The 22,847-nt window shown below is 43.8% G+C and overlaps 1 protein-coding gene across 5 annotated transcripts in view; it reads right to left on the bottom strand.

Annotated features, from left to right (window-relative positions):
* LOC139410952 (smoothelin b) overlaps positions 1-22,847 on the bottom strand; it is a 93,265-nt gene that overhangs the window by 32,355 nt on the left and 38,063 nt on the right. For 4 of the 5 annotated variants that reach the window (XM_071156658.1, XM_071156660.1, XM_071156657.1 and 1 more), the window contains exons 6-9: positions 14,555-14,657; positions 8,562-9,484; positions 7,529-7,574; positions 3,401-4,051 (exon numbers count right to left, since the gene is read on the bottom strand). In XM_071156658.1, coding sequence (XP_071012759.1) covers positions 3,401-4,051; positions 7,529-7,574; positions 8,562-9,484; positions 14,555-14,657 — 1,723 coding nt within the window. Of the gene's footprint in view, positions 1-3,400; positions 4,052-7,528; positions 7,575-8,561; positions 9,485-14,554; positions 14,658-18,379; positions 18,420-22,847 lie in introns of those variants that run through there. The other variant, XM_071156661.1, reaches the window with a different exon arrangement.

Here is a 22,847-nt window from a genome sequence, read left to right as displayed (position 1 = left end):
AACATGGTGGTGGCAGCATCATGGTTTGGGCCTGCTTTTCTTCAGCAGGGACAGGGAAGATGGTTAAAATTGATGGGAAGATGGATGGAGCCAAATACAGGACCATTCTGGAAGAAAACCTGATGGAGTCTGCAAAAGACCTGAGGCTGGGACGGAGATTTGTCTTCCAACAAGACAATGATCCAAAACATAAAGCAAAATCTACAATGGAATGATTCAAAAATAAACATATCTAGGTGTTAGAATGGCAAAGTCAAAGTCCAGACCTGAATCCAATCGAGAATCTGTGGAAAGAACTGAAAACTGCTGTTCACAAATGCTCTCCATCCAACCTCACTGAGCTCGAGCTGTTTTGCAAGGAGGAATGGGAAAAAAATTCAGTCTCTCGATGTGCAAAACTGATAGAGACATACCCCAAGCGACTTACAGCTGTAATCGCAGCAAAAGGTGGCGCTACAAAGTATTAACTTAAGGGGGCTGAATAATTTTGCACGCCCAATTTTTCAGTTTTTGATTTGTTAAAAAAGTTTGAAATATCCAATAAATGTCGTTCCACTTCATGATTGTGTCCCACTTGTTGTTGATTCTTCACAAAAAAATACAGTTTTATATCTTTATGTTTGAAGCCTGAAATGTGGCAAAAGGTCGCAAAGTTCAAGGGGGCCGAATACTTTCGCAAGGCACTGTATTTTTACACTGTTTTACACATAAGACAGCAGCTATGTCAGTTTAACCACATCTGTAAAACAGAAGTGCCTGTTTGATGCATTCCAGTGTTCTGTACTGTACACTCAGGACTGTTGTTAGGAGCTGCTGGGTGAACACAAGACATTCTCCAAACCGGTCTTCAGTCAGTGGCAGGGAGCTTCCAAAAAAGGAACCCAAAGGCATTAGAGCAAAATTGGGCTTAACGCCGGCCTCTTGAAGAAGCCCAGTGGAGCTGTCAGAGGGTCTGGGAGGAGGGAGATGAGGCGAGGGGGCTAATCAGAGTCTGACTGGGTGCTGTAATAGTCCTGCTCCAGGCAGGGTCTTAAGTAAACTGTTTGGGTTGGAGGTCCTAGTGGTTGGAAAATGCTGGAGCACAAGACTGGTTGTTTGGACAGATGTCCACAGCAGCTGTGAACAGGCCGCTTCTGAGACACATCAAAACACTAACATACACATACACAGAAAGATGAACAGAAACATACACAGACAAGTAAGTGTCCAGAGGGGTATCCTACGAAGAAAGCTATATCTACTCAGGGTTTTCTGAAGCTAACCAGCTCCAGTTAGCTTCACATTCCAGCTCAGACTTCATACTGTACGTATTAGGAAGGTGGATATTGCTCGTCTGCTTGCCGCTAACAATAGCAGGCTTGTAATTGCGCGTGCATGTCGCAGATGGCTAGTTGAACATTGAAAATCTTAACTGAGATAATGCTGAAACATATTTTAATTTGCGCCGAAAATAAAATTATGGAAATGTTACCTTGCAAATTCATGGTGTGAAATATACTTTATTTTATTGCTTATTAATATTGTTAAGTCTTTATTTTTTTTACTTACTATTATCGTTAATACAGTCTATTTTGTGTTACTTATTATTATCGTTAATACAGTCTTTATTTTATAACTTATTATTATTGTTAACACAGTCTTTATTTTATAACTTATTATTATTGTTAATACAGTCTTTATTGTATTACTTACTATTATCGTTAATAGTCTATTTTGTGTTACTTATTATTATCGTTAATACAGTCTTTATTTTATAACTTATTATTGTTAATACAGTCTTTATTGTATTACTTACTATTATCGTTAATACAGTCTATTTTGTGTTACTTATTATTATCGTTAATACAGTCTTTATTTTATAACTTATTATTATTGTTAACACAGTCTTTATTTTATAACTTATTATTATTGTTAATACAGTCTTTATTGTATTACTTACTATTATCGTTAATAGTCTATTTTGTGTTACTTATTATTATCGTTAATACAGTCTTTATTTTATAACTTATTATTGTTAATACAGTCTTTATTGTATTACTTACTATTATCGTTAATACAGTCTATTTTGTGTTACTTATTATTATCGTTAATACAGTCTTTATTTTATAACTTATTATTATTGTTAATACAGTCTTCATTGTATTACTTATTATTATCGTTAATACAGTCTTTGGTGTGCTTATCAATGCACAAGCACCTTTTCCCCCACTCATATCAATATATATTTTTAAGTGTTACATTGTATGAAGTTTACTAAATGTGTAAAGTGATATATTTCAACATATAAAAAACTAAACATTTTATTTATAAAATATTTAATCAATTGTCAGAATCCGATTTCATTGGTCCTCAACTCTCGGCTCAGTCATTTCATTCAGGGTAAGTGAAGTTAGCCGCGAGTTAGCCTGCCCCGAAGCAGGTTAGTTCTGAAGGATTTCTTGCCATAGAACTTTACCTGGCTAAAAGGTGAGCCACTTTCATGACTGGTTATCCCAAGTTGAACTGAGAGTTGACGAACGTTACCTTGCCAACTCCTCAAAACCTGCTTCGTAGGATACCCCTCAGGAGTAGGATAAAGTTACGTTTAGCGATAACACCTGTTTTCAACATTTGTGTTGACAATGTATGCCCAAGTACTAGAGTACAGTGTGAGTGTTTGTATGGCATTTACAGAGTGGTATACAGACCATAGTCTGTTGTGGATGTCGCCAACTCTGCAGGAATGCAACAGAAAGACTACAGTGTATTGTGCTGTTAGACCATACAGTTTACTCAATAACTGCCCATTGTTGTGTGTCCTTGATCCCATACCACCCTCCAACCCCCTCCACCTCCACACAGCGTGCCTGCCCATCATAGAGACAATGCTGCTCGTCCACAGCAGAACCCTGCTCCCACACACACACACACACTCCCTGGCCCTAACCCTGGCCCTGGTCTGTCCCCAGCCTGGGGTTCAGCCCTGCTGACTTACCCATACAAATGCATTCTATTTCTATGGACTGACCCCTGTCCCTGATCTCAAGGCTGATATTAGCATGCAGAGGTGGAGCTGGGACAGAACAGGAAACATCCAGTATCTACACAATCTGTCTCCACAAACAGACACAGAGCCTATGATCTGCTGCAGTACACTGGGCTGAAGGGATGAAAAATGGCTCCACTGTTAATGATTTCTGATCTATTCTAAGATTTAAAAGGGAGAAAAAGATTTAAAGGCAAGTCTATGACTGATGTAGGCTCAAGGCACTCAGTCCGCCTGGTACCACTGGTAACGCATCATTTCAAATATCAACTTCTGTTTTTGGATTTAACACAAATCTATCAAAAGCTATGGTCTGTACATATAAAGAATCTGGTACCAGAAGTCTATCTAGCATCCATTAGGCAGTGCTCCTACCTGCTCTCTGTCCCAGGGAGTTGGTGGTGATGCGTTGGGCCATGGGGGTCATGGAGGCCAGGTTGCCTCTAGAGGAAGAGGAGGAGGAGCAGGAGGAGGAGGAGGTGATGGTGCGTCCATCTTTGATCTCGATAGTTAGGAAGGTCTTCATGTCGGGGTCTGCCTCTCCCTGGTTCCCTGGGGTCTTGTCTTCCTTTGAGATGCCCGAGAAGTGCTGCAGCTTTTTAGCCGGCTGCTTCGCCCCGCCTACAGTGCTCATGGATTGAGCAGCGGTTTGCAGATCTTTGGTGGCCACGCCCCCTGGCTGAATTGTGCCCTGACATTGGACAAGGTTCTCTGAGGAGGAGGAAGATGAAGAGTACGATGTAGAACCTACATGGGGTCTCCCGTGCCTGTCTGTAAGGGATCTGATGGATACTGCTGTGGTCATTGCTGTTTGGTTGACTGGCCCTGCTGCTCGTCCCTCACTCAGCTCGGTGGCTCTGCCTAGGACTCGGGCACTGGGGGCTGTCCCATTCCTTAGAGACTGAGAGCCCCTCTTCAGGAACGGGACACTGGGGCTTGGGCTGGGCTCTGTGAACTTACGCATACGGTCCCGCACAGAGTTAGCCCGGCCAAACGGGGCCAAGACAACCGGCTTCTTTTCAGGCACTGCAAAACACAGACAGCACATTAGTGGAAATGACTTACACACAGTAGCAAAGAACAGAGGACCACAGACACAGTCAAGTAATACAAACTCAGTAGTTAATTACCCAGCTCCCCGGTACAGCTGACACACAAAGACTGGAAACATTTCAAAGTCTTCAGCAGGGCAATATGACTAAAATCCCCTAAACTCAAAGCAGCACACTCACTGCCTTTGTCTCCTCATCCTAAAGCTCTCTACAAATCCCTTGATTTTATTTCCCTTCTCTCACACTCCCTCTCTCTCTCTTCCTTTTTCCAGCCCCCCTCCTTTTCTTCACTCGCCCTCCCTCATTCTCCCTCTTTTTCAGTGCGTCAGCTTTGGCCATAAGCTGACAGATGTCTAGGTTGCCTGAGTGTTTCTGGATTTCTGTTCCTTTATGTACAGTAAAATGATGGTCTGCTTTCATCACATATAGGGAAAAGCTACACACTCTTTTAGGGAAGAAGTTTCCTCCCACTTAGTAATCTCGATCACACACACACACACACACACACACACACACGATCCTGTGCACTCGTATCTTCCATATTCTATCTCTATCCTGTCCTCCTCGGTGCACCCTCATCCTCCCCTGTATGAAAGGCCCTATACGGCCATGCTGGCCCCGGAAGGCTCCTTCGAACGGAAGCCATTCAACTGATAGGACTTCGGGAGCAGGGCGTCTTGATATTAGAGAAACAGCTATAACTCAGCAGCACCAAGGGCTTCCAGCTCACAGGTCCTCTGGTGTGATGTTATCAACACTGCCGGTGGAGTTTAACAGTAAAGCACAAGTAATGAGGCACACATCCTGGCTGGCTCCCACTTTAAATGTCAGGTTATTACATCTAGAGTGCCTTCAGAAAGTAAAACATACCCCTTGACTTAATCCATATTTTGTTTTGTTACAAACTGAATTCAAAATGGATTAAATAGATTTTGTTTCTCACCCATCTACAAATAATACCCCATAATGACAAAATCAGGGCTGAGTATGTAAATATCTTCAAATTTGTTTCCTAACTCCCACATGATCAGACTGAGCATTCCAATGGCCAAAAGAGGCGCAGGGAAATAAATGATAAAAAAATATATATTGGAGATATTTTCATGAAATAAACACACAGAGTGATTTATTAGACAGAGTGATGATTTAAAACCACAATTAAAAAGACTGCATGGGGCTTTAAGGGCCACAAAATTAGCAGTGATGACTGGGGTGTAAACTCTGTGGATTTGGAAACTAGAAGTGCTCCTGAGTAGAATGGACACCCCTTTTACTGCGACAGAATGTACAGAACATTTTGTACAGTCCAATAAATGATAAGAGTACACACACACACACACACACACAAAAACATTGTTGAACATTTAGGCTTGAGAAAATAAAACAACTAAATCACATATCTCAGAAATATTTTAAAGACGCACTATGCAGAAATCGCTCTGCCATTTCCCGGAGGCTAAAATTCGAATAGTTCACTTAGTTACAGTTTCTGTGGCAAAACAAGCAAGTACAGTGTAGAGAATCATTGTACTATCTAAACCACTGAAATATATTTTCTATAACCAAACATATTGTATTTTGATTGAAGCTGGTGTCCAAAACCAAAATGTAATAATGGTAAGTATAGAACTAGCGCACATAAAACAAATCTACCGCTTCTTAGATGAGAATGACATATAACACACATTTCTATGTGAATTTGGTCAGGTACTGACAAAAAATAAACCGAGTTACAGTTCATATAAGGAAATCAGTCAATTTAAATAAATTAATGAGGCCCTAATCTATGGATTCCACACGACTGGGCAGGGGTGCAGCCATGGGTGGGACTTTAAATCATTATTTGACGATAACTAGTATAAAATATATCGATAATTGTGCACATTGTCCACCATTTCACCCTAACTATTAATTTACAAAGTTTACAGGACAAAAAATCCATGATCTTATTCCAAATTTTGTTGTGTTACAGCCTGAATTCAAAATTCATTTAAAAAAAATTCACACATCTACACACAATACCCCATGACAAAGTGAAAACATGTTTTTAGAAATAGTTGCAAATATATTTAAAATGAAATACAGAAATATCTCATTTACATAAGGACTCACACCCCTGAGTCAATACTTTGTAGAATAATCTTTGGCATCGATTACAGCTTTGAGTCGTCTTGAGTATGTTTGTATCAGCTTTGCATGTCTGGATTTGGGGATTTTCTCCCATTCTTCCTTGCAGATTTCCTCAAGCTCTGTTAAATTAGATGGGGAGCGGCAGTGAACAGCAATCTTCAAGTCTCTCCACAGATTTTCAATGGGATTCAAGTCTGGGCTTTGGCTGGGCCACTCAAGGTCTTTCACATTATTGTTCTGAAGCCATTCCAGCGTTGCTATGGCTGTATGCTTGGGGTCATTGTCCTGTTGGAACTTAAATCTTTGCCACAGTCTATCGTTGTTTGCACGCTGAAGCAGGTTCTCATCAATTCATTGTTCCCGCTCTTCTTACCAGTCTCCCAGTCCCTACTGCTGAAAAGCATCCCCATAGCATGATGCTGCCACCACCATGCTTCAAGGTAGGGATGGTGTTAGACGGGTGATAAGCTGTGCCTGGTTAATCTTTTGCCTTGTGCTCTCAAAGTCTTTCACGTGCCTTTTTGCAAGCTGGTGCCTTTTCTCAAGAGTGGCTTCCATCTGGCCAATCTCCCATAAAGCCCAGATTGGTGAAGTTCTGTAAAGCAGGGTTTCCCAAACTCGATCCTACAAAACAAATATTTGCATAACCAAAGAAATATAGAAACTGACTACACCAGAGGTCATTGGGTTCTTGGTCACCTCCCTGACAAAGGTCATTCTTTCCCGTTTCCTCAGCTCTAAGCATAGACTAGTAGTTCCTTATTTTTTTATTTCCCAATGATGGAGACCACTGTGCTCTTGGAAACTGTCAACACTCTAGAAATAGTTTTATACCCTTCCCCAGATATACGCCTCATCACAATAATATCTTGGAGCTCTACGGACAGTTATTTGGATGGTATAGTTTCTGCTCTGACATGCACTGTCAACATTGGGACGTTATATAGACAGGTGTGTTTCTTTCTAAATCATGTCCAAACAAGTGAATTGGCCACAGGTGGACTCAAGTTGTAGTGACATCTCAAGGGTGATCAAAGGAAATTGGATGCAGCTCAATTTGGACTGTCAAAGGCGTGTGAATAGGAACAGTATTTAAATGAGAAATTTCGGTATTTCATTTTCAATAAGCAAATATTTCTAAAAACATGTTTTCACTTTGGCATGATGGGGTATTGTGTGTAAATGGGTGACAACAATATATTTGATCCATTTTTGAATTCAGGTTGCAACAACAAAGTGTCAATTAAGTCAAGGGGTAGGAATACTTTCTAAAGGCACTGTACACACATAGATTCGTTTTTTTATCTGTAAACATGCTCACCTGCATCGCTTGCTTTGCTGAGAGTAGTGAATAAAGTATCTCTGACCTGAAAATGAGAGAGAGAGAGAAAGAGTTTAGATGAAAATAAAACACAGTAAAGCATCACAGGGCAATAGTGCAGATCCATGGGATGGCACAAGGCACTGGGGGCATAGAGGATCAAACTGGTCATAGTGGCAACCACATGCACACGCATACAGGTGACCAGGGTAGTGTTTGCATTATGTAACAGTGTTTAGAGCGAGGGAGACAAGTTTGTGTCTCTGTTCTTTTTTGGGCTGATCAAGGGGCCATGGGGCCACGATGTGCCTGAACATCCACAGCGTAATGTAAACATACAGAACACAAGCATATTATATTGCAGGGTCCTATAAAAGAGCCTGTAGCCTATGTTGGGTAAACACTCCCGATAAGGGCGACGACGTGGTGTCATGGTGACCCAAGTCCCTGATGAGAGCTTTGAGCAAACAATAGAGAGACTCAGAATGCTGCAGCATTCTCCTGCCTGTGTGTTTGGCTGTTTCTAGCCAGCCCCAGCGGCTCTCCCTCTGACAGCAGGTGAGGGAGACAGATCTGAGGGGAACCAGAACCAGTTGAGCACAATAAAGGACTTGGGCCCGGCTCTGAGGTGCTGGGTTTATTTGTGTAGCAAATTAACCATAGCTTAACAAAGCTATTAAAGACATACAGAGAAAGATGAGATGTTTATTGTTGCCGACGTGATGAAGGTACTGAGAACTGGTGTTTCAAAATAGAGGGAGGGATGGAAAGAAAGGGAAACGGGATACCTAGTCAGTCGCACAACTGAATGCATTCAACTGAAATGTGTCGTCCACATTTAACCCAAGCCCTCTGAATCAGAGAGGTGTAGGAGAGGGACACTAGGAGAGTGAGCGAACATTGTAGCCTCATCATCATTGCTCAACATCCCCCTCTAGTGGTGTACATATACCTACATATTCTCCTGTTCTACCTAGAGACACATCAGATCATACCAGCAAGCATCACACTGGAAGATTAAACAAGAGTGTACCTTCTGTTCCTGGATGTCTCCCTTTCCCTTGGAACTGCCATTGAGCAGGGTACTGTGGGAGTCTGAGGCTTTCCTGGATGGGACGGCCCCATCAGGCTGATCACAGTTGGTAGTGGAGCGGTCTTGGCGGGGTTGGGCTGAATGGTGGTTGGTGCTCTCAGCCTCTGAATCTGTGCTGGAGGAGGAGCTACTCATGGTCACCTCTGGCTCTTCCACACGGCCCCGCTCAACAGAAGACACACCCACGCTCAGGTCAGAAGTCCCAGAGTCCAGTCGTTTCCGTGACAGCAGCCCTGCGCTGTCAGAGGTCTCAGAGCCTAGAGGGGCTGGCGGTCCCGTGCTGGAGTCTGATGTGCCAGAGTCTAGTCTCGGTCTGAAGCGGGACTCGGAGGCCCCAGAGTCCAGTCTGCCTCTGTGGACTGAACACTGGCTTCTGTCTGACGATCCTGAGTCCACCCTGGTCCTGAAGGCTGAGCCCAGACCCAGGCTCTTTTCTGACGCTCCTGAGTCCACCCTGGTCCTGAAGGCTGAGCCCAGACCCAGGCACTTTTCTGACGCTCCTGAGTCCACCCTGGTTCTGAAGGCTGAGCCCAGACCAAGGCTATTTTCTGAGGCTCCTGAGTCCACCCTGGTCCTGAAGGCTGAGCCCAGACCCAGGCTCTTTTCTGACGCTCCTGAGTCCATCCTGGTTCTGAAGGCTGAGCCCAGACCCAGGCTCTTCTCTGAGGCTCCTGAGTCGAGACGTGGCCTGGAAGCCACGGTGTGGTCCGAGGATGTCGAGTCAGAGCACTGGCGGTGGGACAGGACCACATCCACCTCTGATGATGTCACAGGGTCCCAGATCTTTGGGTGGTTCAGCAGAGGGCCGGAGACCTCTTTCCTCACCAGGGGGTCCAGAACTAGAACCATGCCTGTGTTGGAGCCTACGGAACACAACCACCACAATACAGTGAGTGGACACAGTGGAACATACCCATGATCTAGTTGGAGAGCAAGATGGCGCCGACAGAGATGGTCACCTCGCTTCAGGTCCTTAGGAAACTATGCAGTAATTTGTTTTTTTATGTATTATTTCTTACATTGTTAGCCCAAAAAATCTCAAGTGTTATTACATACAGCCAGGAAGAACTATTGGATGTAAAAGCGACGTCAATTTACCAACATTACGACCAGGAATACGACTTTCCCGAAGCGGGTCCTTTGTTCGGACCTCCACTCTGGACATGGGATATAATCTCAGAGGCCGACCCAAAACAACGTGGTCGCCGCAGAAGAGGCACACGGAGCGGCCTACTGGTCAGACTTAGAAGGCGAGCACACCATCCACCGCTTCCGAGCATATTACTCGCCTATGTCCAATCTCTAGAAAACAAGGTGGGTGAAAATATGGCACGAGTTGCCTTCCAGAGAGACATCAGAGATTGTAACATTCTCTGTTTCACGGAAACATGGCTCACTCGGGACATGTTGTCAGAGTCGGTACGGCCACCAGGTGTCTTCATGCACCGCGCCAACAGAAACAAACATCTTTCTGGTAAGAAGGGCGGGGGTGTATGCCTTATGATTAACGACTCAGGGTGTAATCATAACAGCATACAGGAACTTAAGGCCTTTTGTTCACCGGACCTTAGAATTCCTTACAATCAAATGCCGTCCACATTATCTCCCAAGAGAATTCTCTTCGATTATAGTCACAGCCGTGCATACACCCCCCCGCACCCTCTGCCTAAGTAGATACCTCTACGGCCCTGAGAGAACTGCAAACCATATATCTTGAGGCTGCATTTATTGTAGCTGAGGATTTTACAAAGCTAATCAGAGAACAAGGCTTTCTAAATTCTATCAGCATATCGAATGCTATGCATATAAAGCCTTCCCCCGCCCTCCCTTCGGCAAATCTGACCATGACTCCATTTTGTTGCTCCATTTTGTTGCTGCTTGTTGATTCCACGCTTCAAGATTGCTTTGATCACATGGACTGGGATATGTTCCGGGTAGCCTCAGACAATAACATTGACGCATACGCTGACTCTGTGAGTGAGTTTATTAGCAAGTGCATCAGAGATGTTTTACCCACTGTGACTATTAAAACCTTCCCTAACCAGAAACCGTGGATTAATGGCAGCATTCACACAAAGCTGAAAGTGCAAACTACCACTTTTAATTGTGGCGAGGCGACTGGAAACATGACCGAATACAAACAGTGTTGTTTTTCCCTCCGCAAGGCAATCAAACAAGCAAAGCATCAGTATAGAGACAAAGTAGAGTTGCAATTCAACGTCTCAAACACAGGGTATGGGGTAGGGTCTACAGTCAATCACGGATTTCAAAAATAAAATCAGCTCCGTCGCAGACATCGACATCTTGCTCCAAGACAAATTAAACAACTTCTTTGCTCGCTTTGAGGACAATACAGTGCAACTGACACAGCCCGCTACCAAAGCCTGTGGGCACTCCTTCTCCGTGGCCAACGTGAGTAAAACATTTAAACGTTTTAACCCTCGCAAGGCTGCCGGCCCAGACGGCATCCCTAGCCGAGTCCTCAGAGCATGCACAGACCAGCTGGCTGGTGTGTTTACGGACATATTCAATCGATCCCTATCCCAGTTTGTTGTCCCCACATGCTTCAAGATGGCTACCATTGTTCCTGTTCCCAAGAAAGCTAAAGTAACTGAACTAAATGACTATCGCCTCCCGTAGCACTCACTTCTGTCATCATGACGTGCTTTGAGAGACTAGTCAAGGATCATATCACCTCCACCCTACCTGACATCCTAGACCAACTCCAATTTGCTTACCGCCCCAATAGGTCCACAGACAACGCAATCGCAAATCACACTGCCCTTTCCCATCTGGACAAGAGGAATACTTATGTAAGAATGCTGTTCTTTGACTACAACTTAGCATTCAACACCATAGTACCCTCCAAACTCGTCATTAAGCTCGAGACCCTGGGTCACACTGCCCTGTGCAACTGGGTCCTGGACTTTCTGACGGCCGCTCCAGATGGTGAAGGTACCCTGCTGATCCTCAACACTGGGGCCCCACAAGGACGCATTCTCAGCCCTTTCCTGTACTGCACTGTTGGAACTAGAAGCACAAGCATTTCGCTACAGTCGCATTAACATCTGCTAACCATATGTATGTGACCAATAACATTTGATTTGATTATAGTGCAGAGGAACACTATGGAAATACAACTCTGCTCTGTTCAATTCTGTTCTTGCATTTTTTTTGTTTCTCTGACCAAACATAAAAAAATATGGAATGTGGGGTCACGTGAGAGGTTGGTTGCTGGAGAACTTGTGGATTGCTGATGGATATGAAAGGTTTCTGCATATGCCAAATCCCCAAGAGCGTGGGAGAGACATGTGAGCGTCACTGGGTATACGAGAGGAGACACATGGAGACATAATGGGATGTAGGCATTTCCTCCAGGTCTGACTCAATTCCTGGACCAGATGTCTACGTGTGCGTGTGCGTATGTGAGAGAGAAAGCGCCACAACAGTAGGTGGTAACCGAGCAGTAGGAAGTGTAGGGGGAAGTGTGGGGGGGGTGAAATAGAGACTAGGATAAGTACTTCCCCTCCCCCGGTCCCTATCCAACATCCTCCATTCCTCCTCCATTCATCAGGAAACCACACTCCAAACAGCACTGCAGTGCCCACATCCTACCCCTCCTAGATCCAGAGTATCTCACTCCGTCTCTCGCTCTCTCAACCTACCTCTTACCCTGTGATGCTCACTGCTCAGTGCCTTTAACTCTGGGTGGCTGTACAGAGACCACAGACAAGCTGCGTAAAAGACACCGACAGAGTGGAAAATCACAGTGTCCTTACAAGAGACACATCATTGTATGATAACACATCTCTGCATACCCTAGCCATGTGTTTGATCCAGAGTTCACAAAGTGTGCAGGTCTGTCATTTACAAACCAAATCAGTGAGGGAAAGCCCCATTCTGGCCTAAGACGTCCACAGCCTCCGCAGCCTTTTCAAGACCCCCGAAAGGCCTCCCAGAGCCAGGAGCAGGATGAGGTTCACTTGATTGGTTGATTAAATAGTTATTGACTGGGGTTGAATAAGAAACGTGCTTATTATAGGCATTCACTTCAAAAATCACAACATGGCTGCCTTTCTCACATGAGGCCCTATAAAATAGACCATGTGATCTAATGAAGGCCCCAGTCAACTCCAATGAAAAGAGAACTAAAGTTAAAGGGATGATGTTTGTCCAGTCCATTGTGCCCTGTTGTGAGGGTTTCTGGGAAAACCCCTACTGCTCTTGGAGAATGGTTTTAAATAACCACACTCATGCATAAAGCAGAGAGCCCCCCTCCTCTAACCCTTCTTTAAATAGCAACAACAACAAAAGCAGTCTTTTCAGTGACAAGTTCAAATTTGAGGAGTCTGGCTCCCTGTCACTCAGAGTGGCTCAGTGGAACGTGCCATGTCTCTCAAACGGGTAATTTCCTAAATCACAGCCTTGTCACCAACACTGTGGACTGTGAGCATGTATACGTGTGCAAGACATGCTGCTGTATATTTGTGTGTGTGTGTGTGTGTGTGTGTGTGTGTGTATGTGTGTGTGTGTGTGTGTGTGTGTGTGTGTGTGTGTGTGTGAGAGAAAAAGGAGAGAGAGGTATGTGTGTGCCATTGTACCCCCCTAATCTTCAAAGTTAAGTTCTCTCTTTCTAGCCACTTCTCTCCTTCTCTCTGTTAAAAATGACATCTCACCCCCCCTTGCCACTGGCAGAACCCAACCCACCCTATCCTGTTTGTTCCCAGCCTCTAACTTCCGGTGTCTTTGTGTATCGGCGTCCATTTCAAACAGCTCCTACCCTCAATCCTTCTGCTCTGTGGAGGTCTGCTCCTGCCAGCTGCTGGCCCTGACTTCAACCCGGTACAAATTGTAGGGCGAGGGCAGAGCAAGGAGAGCTGGGTGTTTCTGGTCCATGTCAAGAAAGGATTCTGTTCTAGTTCTGGTATGTGGTTTAAATAGCAGAGGTATCACTACTGGCTGTGGGTTCCCCCTTGAACAGATGATATTCCTGTTCCGTCTCATAACCCCACTACTACCAGGCACTGGCTGATGAGTGGGATGCTGAGGTCCAAGGGCAGGCCAGACCACACGTGGTGCGTCCCAAATGGCACCCTATTCTCATAGGCTTGTAGGGTTCGGGTCAAAAGTAGTGCACTATATAGGGAATAGGGTGCTATTTGGGACGCCTATAATGATTTAAGTATTAGAGGCGGGTATATTTGTTCAACAAATACTCACTTTACATTCAGGCATTCAAATCAGTATGGGCGTAAACAAATGATCTATTCTACTGCATGCTTCACTCAACTATTCCTCTCTCCTATATCCTGCTCTTTCACTCTAGCCCTTTATTGGTCCTTTCTCATTTAAACATTTACATTTCGATCACTTTGTGTAGGGAGTGGGTGTACAAGTCAAAAGGTCATGGATGAAGCTAGCACACCTACAGTAAAGCATTCACTGTGTTTGCTAACATTGGTTAATGAAATGACTACACACCCAAAACCAGAGTGTTAGTCCCATGACTGTGGTGCCTCTAACCTCAAAATAAAAAGGAGGAGCTAAACCAATGTGACCGACCGACCACCTCAGCTCCACTCCCCTACAGCAGTATGGCTCTATTGGCTGGCTATTTTCACTTGCAGGCCAGAGGAAATTGCATCTAAGTGCATAAGTGTGGAAATCCCAGAAATGATTTCAATCAATGTTGTGTTTAAGTAAAATTGCCTATCCAAACTTGACCCTTAAACTAATGCAAACGTTATCATAAAAGCATGTCATATATAGAACAGAGATTTAAATGGCAGGAAGCATATAAACTGTATGTGTGTGTGTGTGTGTGTGTGTGTGTGTGTGTGTGTGTGTGTGTGTGTGGTGTGTTGGACCTATGGACAGGCTGAGAGGAAAGGAACAGTCGACCACTCATTCAGATGGTCTTTGACGTTGCTCACCTGTCCTATGTAGCTCTCTGCCCTGCTGCGTCTGGTGGCTGCGCAGCTCCCGGATCTGTGACTTGATTCTCTCTCGCTCACCAAAGCTCTCCCTTTCTGTGTCCTGCAGAAACAACAGTAAATCAGAGACACTTGGTGCTTTTCAATACATCATCGCATCAATGCAGAGACAACAGAGTCGAGACGAGGGCATTTAGTTATTTTCACTGGCAGTATGACATAGACAGAACACAGTCAGTCAGCCCAGCCACAACAGTGAGCTGAACTCATCTCTCTCAGTGGTATGATCAGAAGATATGTAGAACCATCAGGTGCACAAAGTCCTCTGTCTGTATAGGCCAATCAGAACAGTGTTGTGTGTCAGGGTCAAACGCTCCTCAAAAGAGAGAGGCCATGATGAGGCCCTGCCTACAGATGAGATGATAAGACAGCTGTTGGCTGCCTCTACCCTGTCCCTGTTCAGAGACTGCGTAGCACAACACACCCTGAGAGCCAGGCAGGTAAATCAACCATCCCATAATACTTTGAAGCTGGATTCTACACCAAGGGAGTTAGTGAGCCAGCTGTATGGACACGGCCTTCTGTTGGGGGTAATGATTGAACTCTGCTGGGTTGGGTTAGCATCTGCCTGACCTCTCTGACCCCTCACTCCTCCACCTTGGGCTGGTCCTCAGTACAGACAGAGCAGTACACACTGCACAGCCAGCCCAGACATGAGAAACACACAGGGCCTCAAAATCTGCCATGAGAGAGGAAAGAAACAGTAGGAGGGAGACGGTAGAATCGAGAGCACAACGTTTCGGCATATGGAGAGGAAATGGGAGGTGGAGACAGAAGGAGAGAGAAAGGGAGCGATATAGAGGCTGCCACTGCTGTAGGCCCCTGCTGCCTGACCTTGAGAGACTCTACAGGAGGAGCAGCTGTACAAACACCAAGGCCAACACACGCACGGACACACACACAACCACACTCTCCCTCCAGTGCACCCCAAACCTCTCCACTGAAGTGCATCTGTGTGGAAAAGGATTGGGTGGTTTTATGGGCTTTCTACACACACTTATTTAGAAATATATAAATAACTTCCCAGTTTTTCTTTACAACCACAAGGTATTTGGCATATTGCATCCAAGAATAGTCCAACCAGATCTGTGTCTGGTTCACTGGTCTATAAACGGGTATCATGAGAAATACTCTGCCCTGAAACAACATAATGCCAGAATTACAGCAGAGTGACACTACTAATACATGTATACCCAGTGTAACGAAACATACACACACACACACACACGAATTACAAGACACAGGCCTGGAGCATACTTGATTCAAATCCACCATCTTTAAACAAACACGGCACATTTGCTTAATGTACGTTATCCTGGGGCTGATAAAGGTGTCAGAAGTGAGGAGGTTAAAAATCACAGCCTTGTGAGTAGAGTCAATCAAATCAGGCTGTGATCAGAGAGAAGTGAGAGAGTGTAAGGTGAGGGAGTGAACAAACACAAAGCCTGGTACCACACAAACACACCTGAGCGAGAGAGGGAGGGAGATGTAAAAGAAGAGAGCTTAATCACTTGTTAGCCTGTGTCTGATGAGCCAGGACCAGATTGTGACTATAGCAAAAAATTTAAAAAAACACCCCAAACCTGAATAGCTAATCCAGAGAAAATGTCAAAGAGAAAAAATGTAGAAGAATGAGAGAAGTTGCTTCTTAAATACTCTCTCCCTGAGGAAGGTTCTTCATTCAAAGAAGCTGAGGGGAAACAATGACGTTTCAGCTGGAAATACCCCCCCCCCCCATCTACCCCTCTTCTTCATTTTCCTCCCCTCAGCTGCCACGAACAGGAGACAAACACCCAGACAGTGATCATTTCACAGCTCCCTTATACCACAGGGAACATACTTCTCAGAGACAGAAAGAAGGAAAGCATTGATAGTGATGTTTGAGAGAGAAAGAGAGAGAGCAGGGGTGTATTCATTAGTTGCAGATCTTTGCAAAATGTTTGGTATGTTGCAAAACGTTTTGTAACGGAAACCGTTTACTCCAAACGGAAAACGTTTTGCGTTTCTATTGGACAAATTCAGGTAGGTCCCTCCGTGTTTCGTTCCGTTTTATTCCGTTTGCTTCTGTTAGTAAGAGGTAAACGGTCTTCGTTGCAAAACATGAAACAGACCAAACATTTTGCATCCCAGGACCTGTTGCCAATCCCACACTGTCATCACTGGCCTCTGGCCCAGGCTGACAGTGCAGAGCTGACAGAGTGGAACCGAGGCAGTCCCACTGCAGAACCCTGGCCTCATCAGCTCTTAGGCCTCAGAATCGGAGCTGAGCTTCTCTCCTGTAGTGCTCGTGGCCTCACCATACGGGTTCACGAGTGTTTGGATCGGTCAGGATTTTAATTGTGAAAGCTCTGGCCCGTAAATGCACAAAAATGACAACTGTCCTTTGGCCTGACCACAGCCAAGGCGTGGGCCATCTGGACTCATCTGAACACTCAGAGCCACAAAAACAACAATCAGGCGGAACAAACAGGCACGGAGCAGAGGTAGACTACAACGGATTACTGCACCACCCAGAGTAGAGCAGAGCAGAGGTAGCTCAGCTAAACAAGGGATTACTTCAGCTACCTGGGTTAGAATGGACACATTTTCCAAGGAAGCAGAATCCATTATTGTGCAAATGAGATCAGAATGCGATGAGGTCAGGCTATCCTCTCCATGGCTCTCTGAGGGAAGTCTGACAGGGTCCTTTTCCATGACTTCATGGCAAAGCCTGAGGAACCACACACAAGGCCGACCTCCAGTAAGTGAAATACATTAGCAGGAATGAAGTAGCAATCCTTTCTGCATCACACACCCATCAGCCTCGTTGTCACGCCCTGACCATTGTAAGCTGTTTATTATGTATGTTGGTTGGGTAGTGAAAGTGACAAGGGTGGATCATCTAGGTTTTTTGTATGTCTATGTTGGCCTGATATGGTTCCCAATCAGAGACAGCTGTTTATCGTTGTCTCTGATTGGGGATCATATTTAGGTAGCCATTTCCTCATTTGTGTTTGTGGGATCTTGCCTACATTGAGTTCCCTGAGTGCACACCAGTAGCTTCACATTTCATTTATGCTTTATTGTTTGGTGCGTTTCAGTTGATTAAAAATATGGGGAACGCTATTCACGCTGCGCCTTGGTCTACTCATTACGACGATCGTGACACCCGTTTTTCACTTACCCACACATCATTCAAAGTCCAGTTAAAGCCGTTTCCCTCCATCCAACTCTCAATTTTTGCCATCTATCTCCCTTTGCGTGTCGGTTTCTTTCCCCTTTCTCCATCATCCATCCTCTCACTACAGCAGATCTTACTTACCATTATGCTTGTCATCATAAACTGCTAGTCTCAGTTTATTACAGATTTATGATCATATCAGATTAGTAAACAAACAGCGTCTCTGCCCCCAGTCTGGTCTACCTCACCTGCTCCATTCAACACACACCTGGCCATGGAGGCAGATCTGATACATTATGGTTTTGTAAAGTTGCAACAATGTACCAAAAATACACACCTGTATACTATTAACTATGGATTTATGAAACCAACTGATAGAAACTGTCTAAATGACTGCCCAATTATCCCAAAATGAAACCTCAGTTAAACCTTAGAGGCAGCTCCTCGGGTCTCAGCGCAATGAGAAACAAAAAGAAACAGGCACAAATTGTGTAAAGAGAAGTAGATGGAATTTGATAAGGAGGAACAAAGTCTGAAAAAAGGACAGGTATTCAGAGAGGAGAACTAGGTCTGTGAGAGTGGAAGAACTAGAATGTGTCATTTACCTTCTTTTCCTGGCTCCGCTACCTGTCTGTCTGTCTTCTCTCTCGCTCTGCTCTCGCTCTAGCAGTCATGACATCCTCTACTCTACCTCTCCACTCCCTCAGTCACCACACACACTCCTACATACCACACACACCCACCAACAGGCCACTCCCTCCACTTCCCTTCCCTCCCCTTCTGTCTCTACAGGGCTCCTTCTAAGTCTCCCTCCCCCTCTCCTTCCTCTCAATATCGCAATCCTTAAGACGTCTGCATACATAGGTTCGGTTTGCACCTAGCAGAACTCTAGGCATACTCCCTAAAGACCTTCAATTGAAAAATGTCACTATTACTGTTGTTGGTCCCCATTGAGCCACTGTAGCAACAACATAGCCAGTAACACTTCTTCAAAATAGTCAGAATTAAGCTAAGATAAATCAAGAAATCTGTATTTAATTTTTACGTTTTTTGCAGAGGTGGTAAAAAAAAAACATCACAAAATATGCAGTTTCGACTGGGAAACATCCGACAGGCTTTACAGGTTAGCCGGTTGCCTGGTTGACAAGTTAACTTTTGACATGCTCTTTTGACCAAGGTATACTCCATTGTTTTTGTGATTACTGAGACTGCCTTAATTGGCATGTTACTTCAGACAAAAGATACATTTAGCATGAAACAGCTGCACTGCTGAATACCAAAATATATATATAATTTTTTTTGTCCCACAAAAAAGTAGTTTTTTCTTGCCAACATTCCTTTACCCATACATGTAATTACATTTTTCAGCTGCTAGGTGTGCAAACTTCTCTTTCCTTACCATATGGAAACTGTTACCTCAGCTATCCTCTCTCAATTCAAGCACATTCATTATAAACATAGTCATCAATAACCACTAGCAGGCCTACTGGTGTCTGGCAAAAAACTAAGCATACATCAACAGTCAAAATCAAATAAAAACTCCCTCCATTCTTGAACATGTATATACATATTTCTCATTTGAATGTGAGATTTGAAGGAGATACACTGTTTGACATACACTATGTGTCAGCAGCTGATCACTACACTCCGTGTGTCTTTAGTTTGCTGCCATAGACCTTTTCTCTCTCGCTCTGTGTATGTGTGTACTGTATACATATATACACACACACATACTGTATACGCACACACACACACACACACACACACACACACACACACACACACACACACACACACACACACACACACACACACACACACACACACACACACACACACACACACACACACACACACACACACACAGATAGATAGATAGATAGATATATACAGTACCAGTCAAAAGTTGACACACCTACTCATTCAAGGGTTTTTCTTCATTTTTAATATTTTCTACATTGTAGAATAATAATGAAGAAATCAAAACTATGAAATAACACATGGAATCATGTAGTATCCAAAAAAGTGTTAAACAAATCAAAATATATTTAGAATTTTAGATTCTTCAAAGTAGCCAGCCTTTGACTTGATAACAGCTTTACACACTCTTGGCATTCTCTCAACCAGCTTCACCTGGAATGCTTTTCCAACAGTCTTGAAGGAGTTCCCACATATGCTGAGCACTTGTTGGCTGCAAACCATCTCAATTGGGTTGAGGTCGGGTGATTGTGGAGGCCAGGTCATTGGATGCAGCACTCCATCACTCTCCTTCTTGGTAAAATAGCCCTTAAACACCCTGGAGGTGTGTTGGGTCATTGTCCTGTTGAAAAACAAATAACACTCCCACTAAGCGCAAACCAGATGGGATGGTGTATTTCTGCAGAATGCTGTGGTAGCCATGCTGATTCAAGTATGCCTTGAATTCTAAATAAATCACTGACAGTGTCACCAGCAAAGCACCCCCACACCATCACACCTCCTCCTCCATGCTTCACGGTGGGAACCACACATGCAGAGATCATCCGTTCACTTACTCTGCGTCTCACAAAGACACGGCTGTTGGAACCAAAAATCTCGAACTTGGACTCATCAGGCCAAAGGACAGATTTCCACCTGTCTAATGTCCATTGCTTGTGTTTCTTCACCCAAGCAAGTCTCTTCTTATTATTGCTGTCCTTTAGTAGTGGTTTCTTTGCAGCAATTCGACCATGAAGGCCGGATTCACGCAGTCTCCTATGAACAGTTGATGTTGAGATGTGTCTGTTACTTGAACTCTGTGAAGCATTTATTTGGCCTGCAATTTCTGAGGCTGATAACTCTAATGAACTTATCCTCTGCAGCAGAGGTATCTCTGAGTCTTCCTTTCCTGTGGCGGTCCTCATGTGAGCCAGATTCATGTCTTAAAGTAATGTTGGACTGTCATTTCTCTTTGCTTATTTGAGGTGTTCTTGCCATAATATGGACTTGGTCTTTTACCAAATAAGGCTATCTTCTGTATACCACACCTACCTTGTCACAACACAACTGATTGGCTGAAACGCATTAAGAAGGAAATAAATTCCACAAATTAACTTTTAACAAGGAACACCTGTTAATGGAAATGCATTCCAGGTGACTACCTCATGAAGCCGGTTGAGAGAATGCCAACATGTGCAAAGCTGTCATCAAGGCAAAGGGTGGCTACTTTGAAGAATATCAAATATAAAATATATTTTGATTTGTTTAACACTTTTTTGGTTACTACATGATTCCATGTGTTATTTCATAGTGTTGATGTCTTTACTATTATTCTACAATGTAGTAAATGGTAGAAATAAAGAAAAACCCTGGAATGAGTAGGTGTGTCCAAACTTTTGACTGGTACTGTATATCTATGTGAACTATAGACCATTATCTGGGGCCTCCATCTGCCTGGGGACAATTGATCGCAGCTCAAAGAGATCCGCTCCTGTGATGTATGGAAGGAGCCCTGCTGCCAGTTGATGCTGTTGTTGTTGGCTACAGCCCCATTACAGACAGAGAAGACTGACTCAAGACAGACTGCTGGAGCACAGCTGGTGGGCTGAATGTGTCTGTCTGCCCCCATCACCTCACCCCATCCACCCCACCTGTAGCCCCTCTCCGACAGCACGAGGGCCATGTCAGACCCTCCACCTGAGAGGATGCAGGCATTGTGCCACATGACCTGAAAAAAAGCTATTGCTTCTTCCTGACTAGAACGCCAGACTCCAAACATACAGACTCAAAGAAACACAGACACTGGCTCAGATATCCAATGCATATGGGACCCACTCCAACATTGACAACTAGACAGCCAAGAACAAGAACAGACACATACAGAGTATATCATACAACCTTTCTAGATTGTTCTAACCAATAATTCTTATCTGCTAGATGTGTGGTCTGAATTGTTACCTCCAACATCTTACAATTGCATAGTTTCACACAATACTAAATCCAGTATATGTTGCCAAAATATATGACAAACAAAACCAGACCTAAAGGAAATTCAGTTTACGAAGGAACAAAAGGTGACTAACTAATCTTAAAGCCTTTTGTTCGGAAGCAACACAAGACTACTAGAGCGTTAAGCATTGCTACATCGTAGTTACTGTATAGCCACAAGTACTTTACATTTTACATTAAGATTTTAGTAATTTAGCAGACGCTCTTATCCAGAGCAACTTACATTACTGAGTTCATACATTTCCATACTTTTTTTCATACTATAGTATACTATGGAACAAATAAAATATGGTATAAATACTATAGTATTCACTGTAGTGTTTTTGCAGACTTTACTGTAGTATACTGTAGTATTTTTACTGTAGGATTTACTGTAGTACACTGCAGTATTCACAATGAACTATAGTTTAAATACTGTAGTAAAGGAGAACTAGCATATAAAAAAAAAAGTTAAGAACATATTCTTATTTATAATGACGGCCAACACTAACCAAACCCGGAAGACGCTGGGCCAATTGTGCGCCGCCTTATGGGACTCCCAATCACGGTCGGTTGTGATACAGCCTGGATTCGAACCAGGGTGTCTGTAGTGACACCTTTAGCACTGAGATGCAATGACTTAGACCGCTGTGGCACTCGGGAGCCCCTAAATACTATAGTAATGTATTGTTTTAGCAAAATGTAGTATACTGTAGTGTTTACTCTATTGTTATTGCAGACATCACTGTAGTATTTTTGTTTTATTATCTTTGACATAGAAGTGGGGGCCTACCAGGATACCTACCAGAGAAATACTAAAATAGTACATTTTCTATAACCTGTAGGAAGGTAGGACTGGGGTCTGAACAGAGAGTTCAGAGCTTCTGCTCTTTTCTATAACCTGCAAGGAACACAGTATGGTCTATACTTGGCATGTAGGTTTCTAATTTATGGGTGGCACAAATTGGAGTATGGGGGAGGGGAATAGGCAGGGTATATGCAAATTCAATACTGTAGTATTTACTATAGTTTAGTGCTGAGCGAATAACCAAAATGTCTGTTATTTTTTCCACAAGGAACTGACCAACGTCGGTTCAATAATTTGAATTCCATTTTGTTTGTTTTGGG

The sequence above is a fragment of the Oncorhynchus clarkii genome, chromosome 6 (assembly GCF_045791955.1).
Source record: "Oncorhynchus clarkii lewisi isolate Uvic-CL-2024 chromosome 6, UVic_Ocla_1.0, whole genome shotgun sequence".
NCBI lineage: Eukaryota > Metazoa > Chordata > Actinopteri > Salmoniformes > Salmonidae > Oncorhynchus > Oncorhynchus clarkii.
The sequence above is the reverse complement of the archived record's forward strand: the minus strand, read 5'-3'. Positions and strand labels throughout refer to the sequence as shown.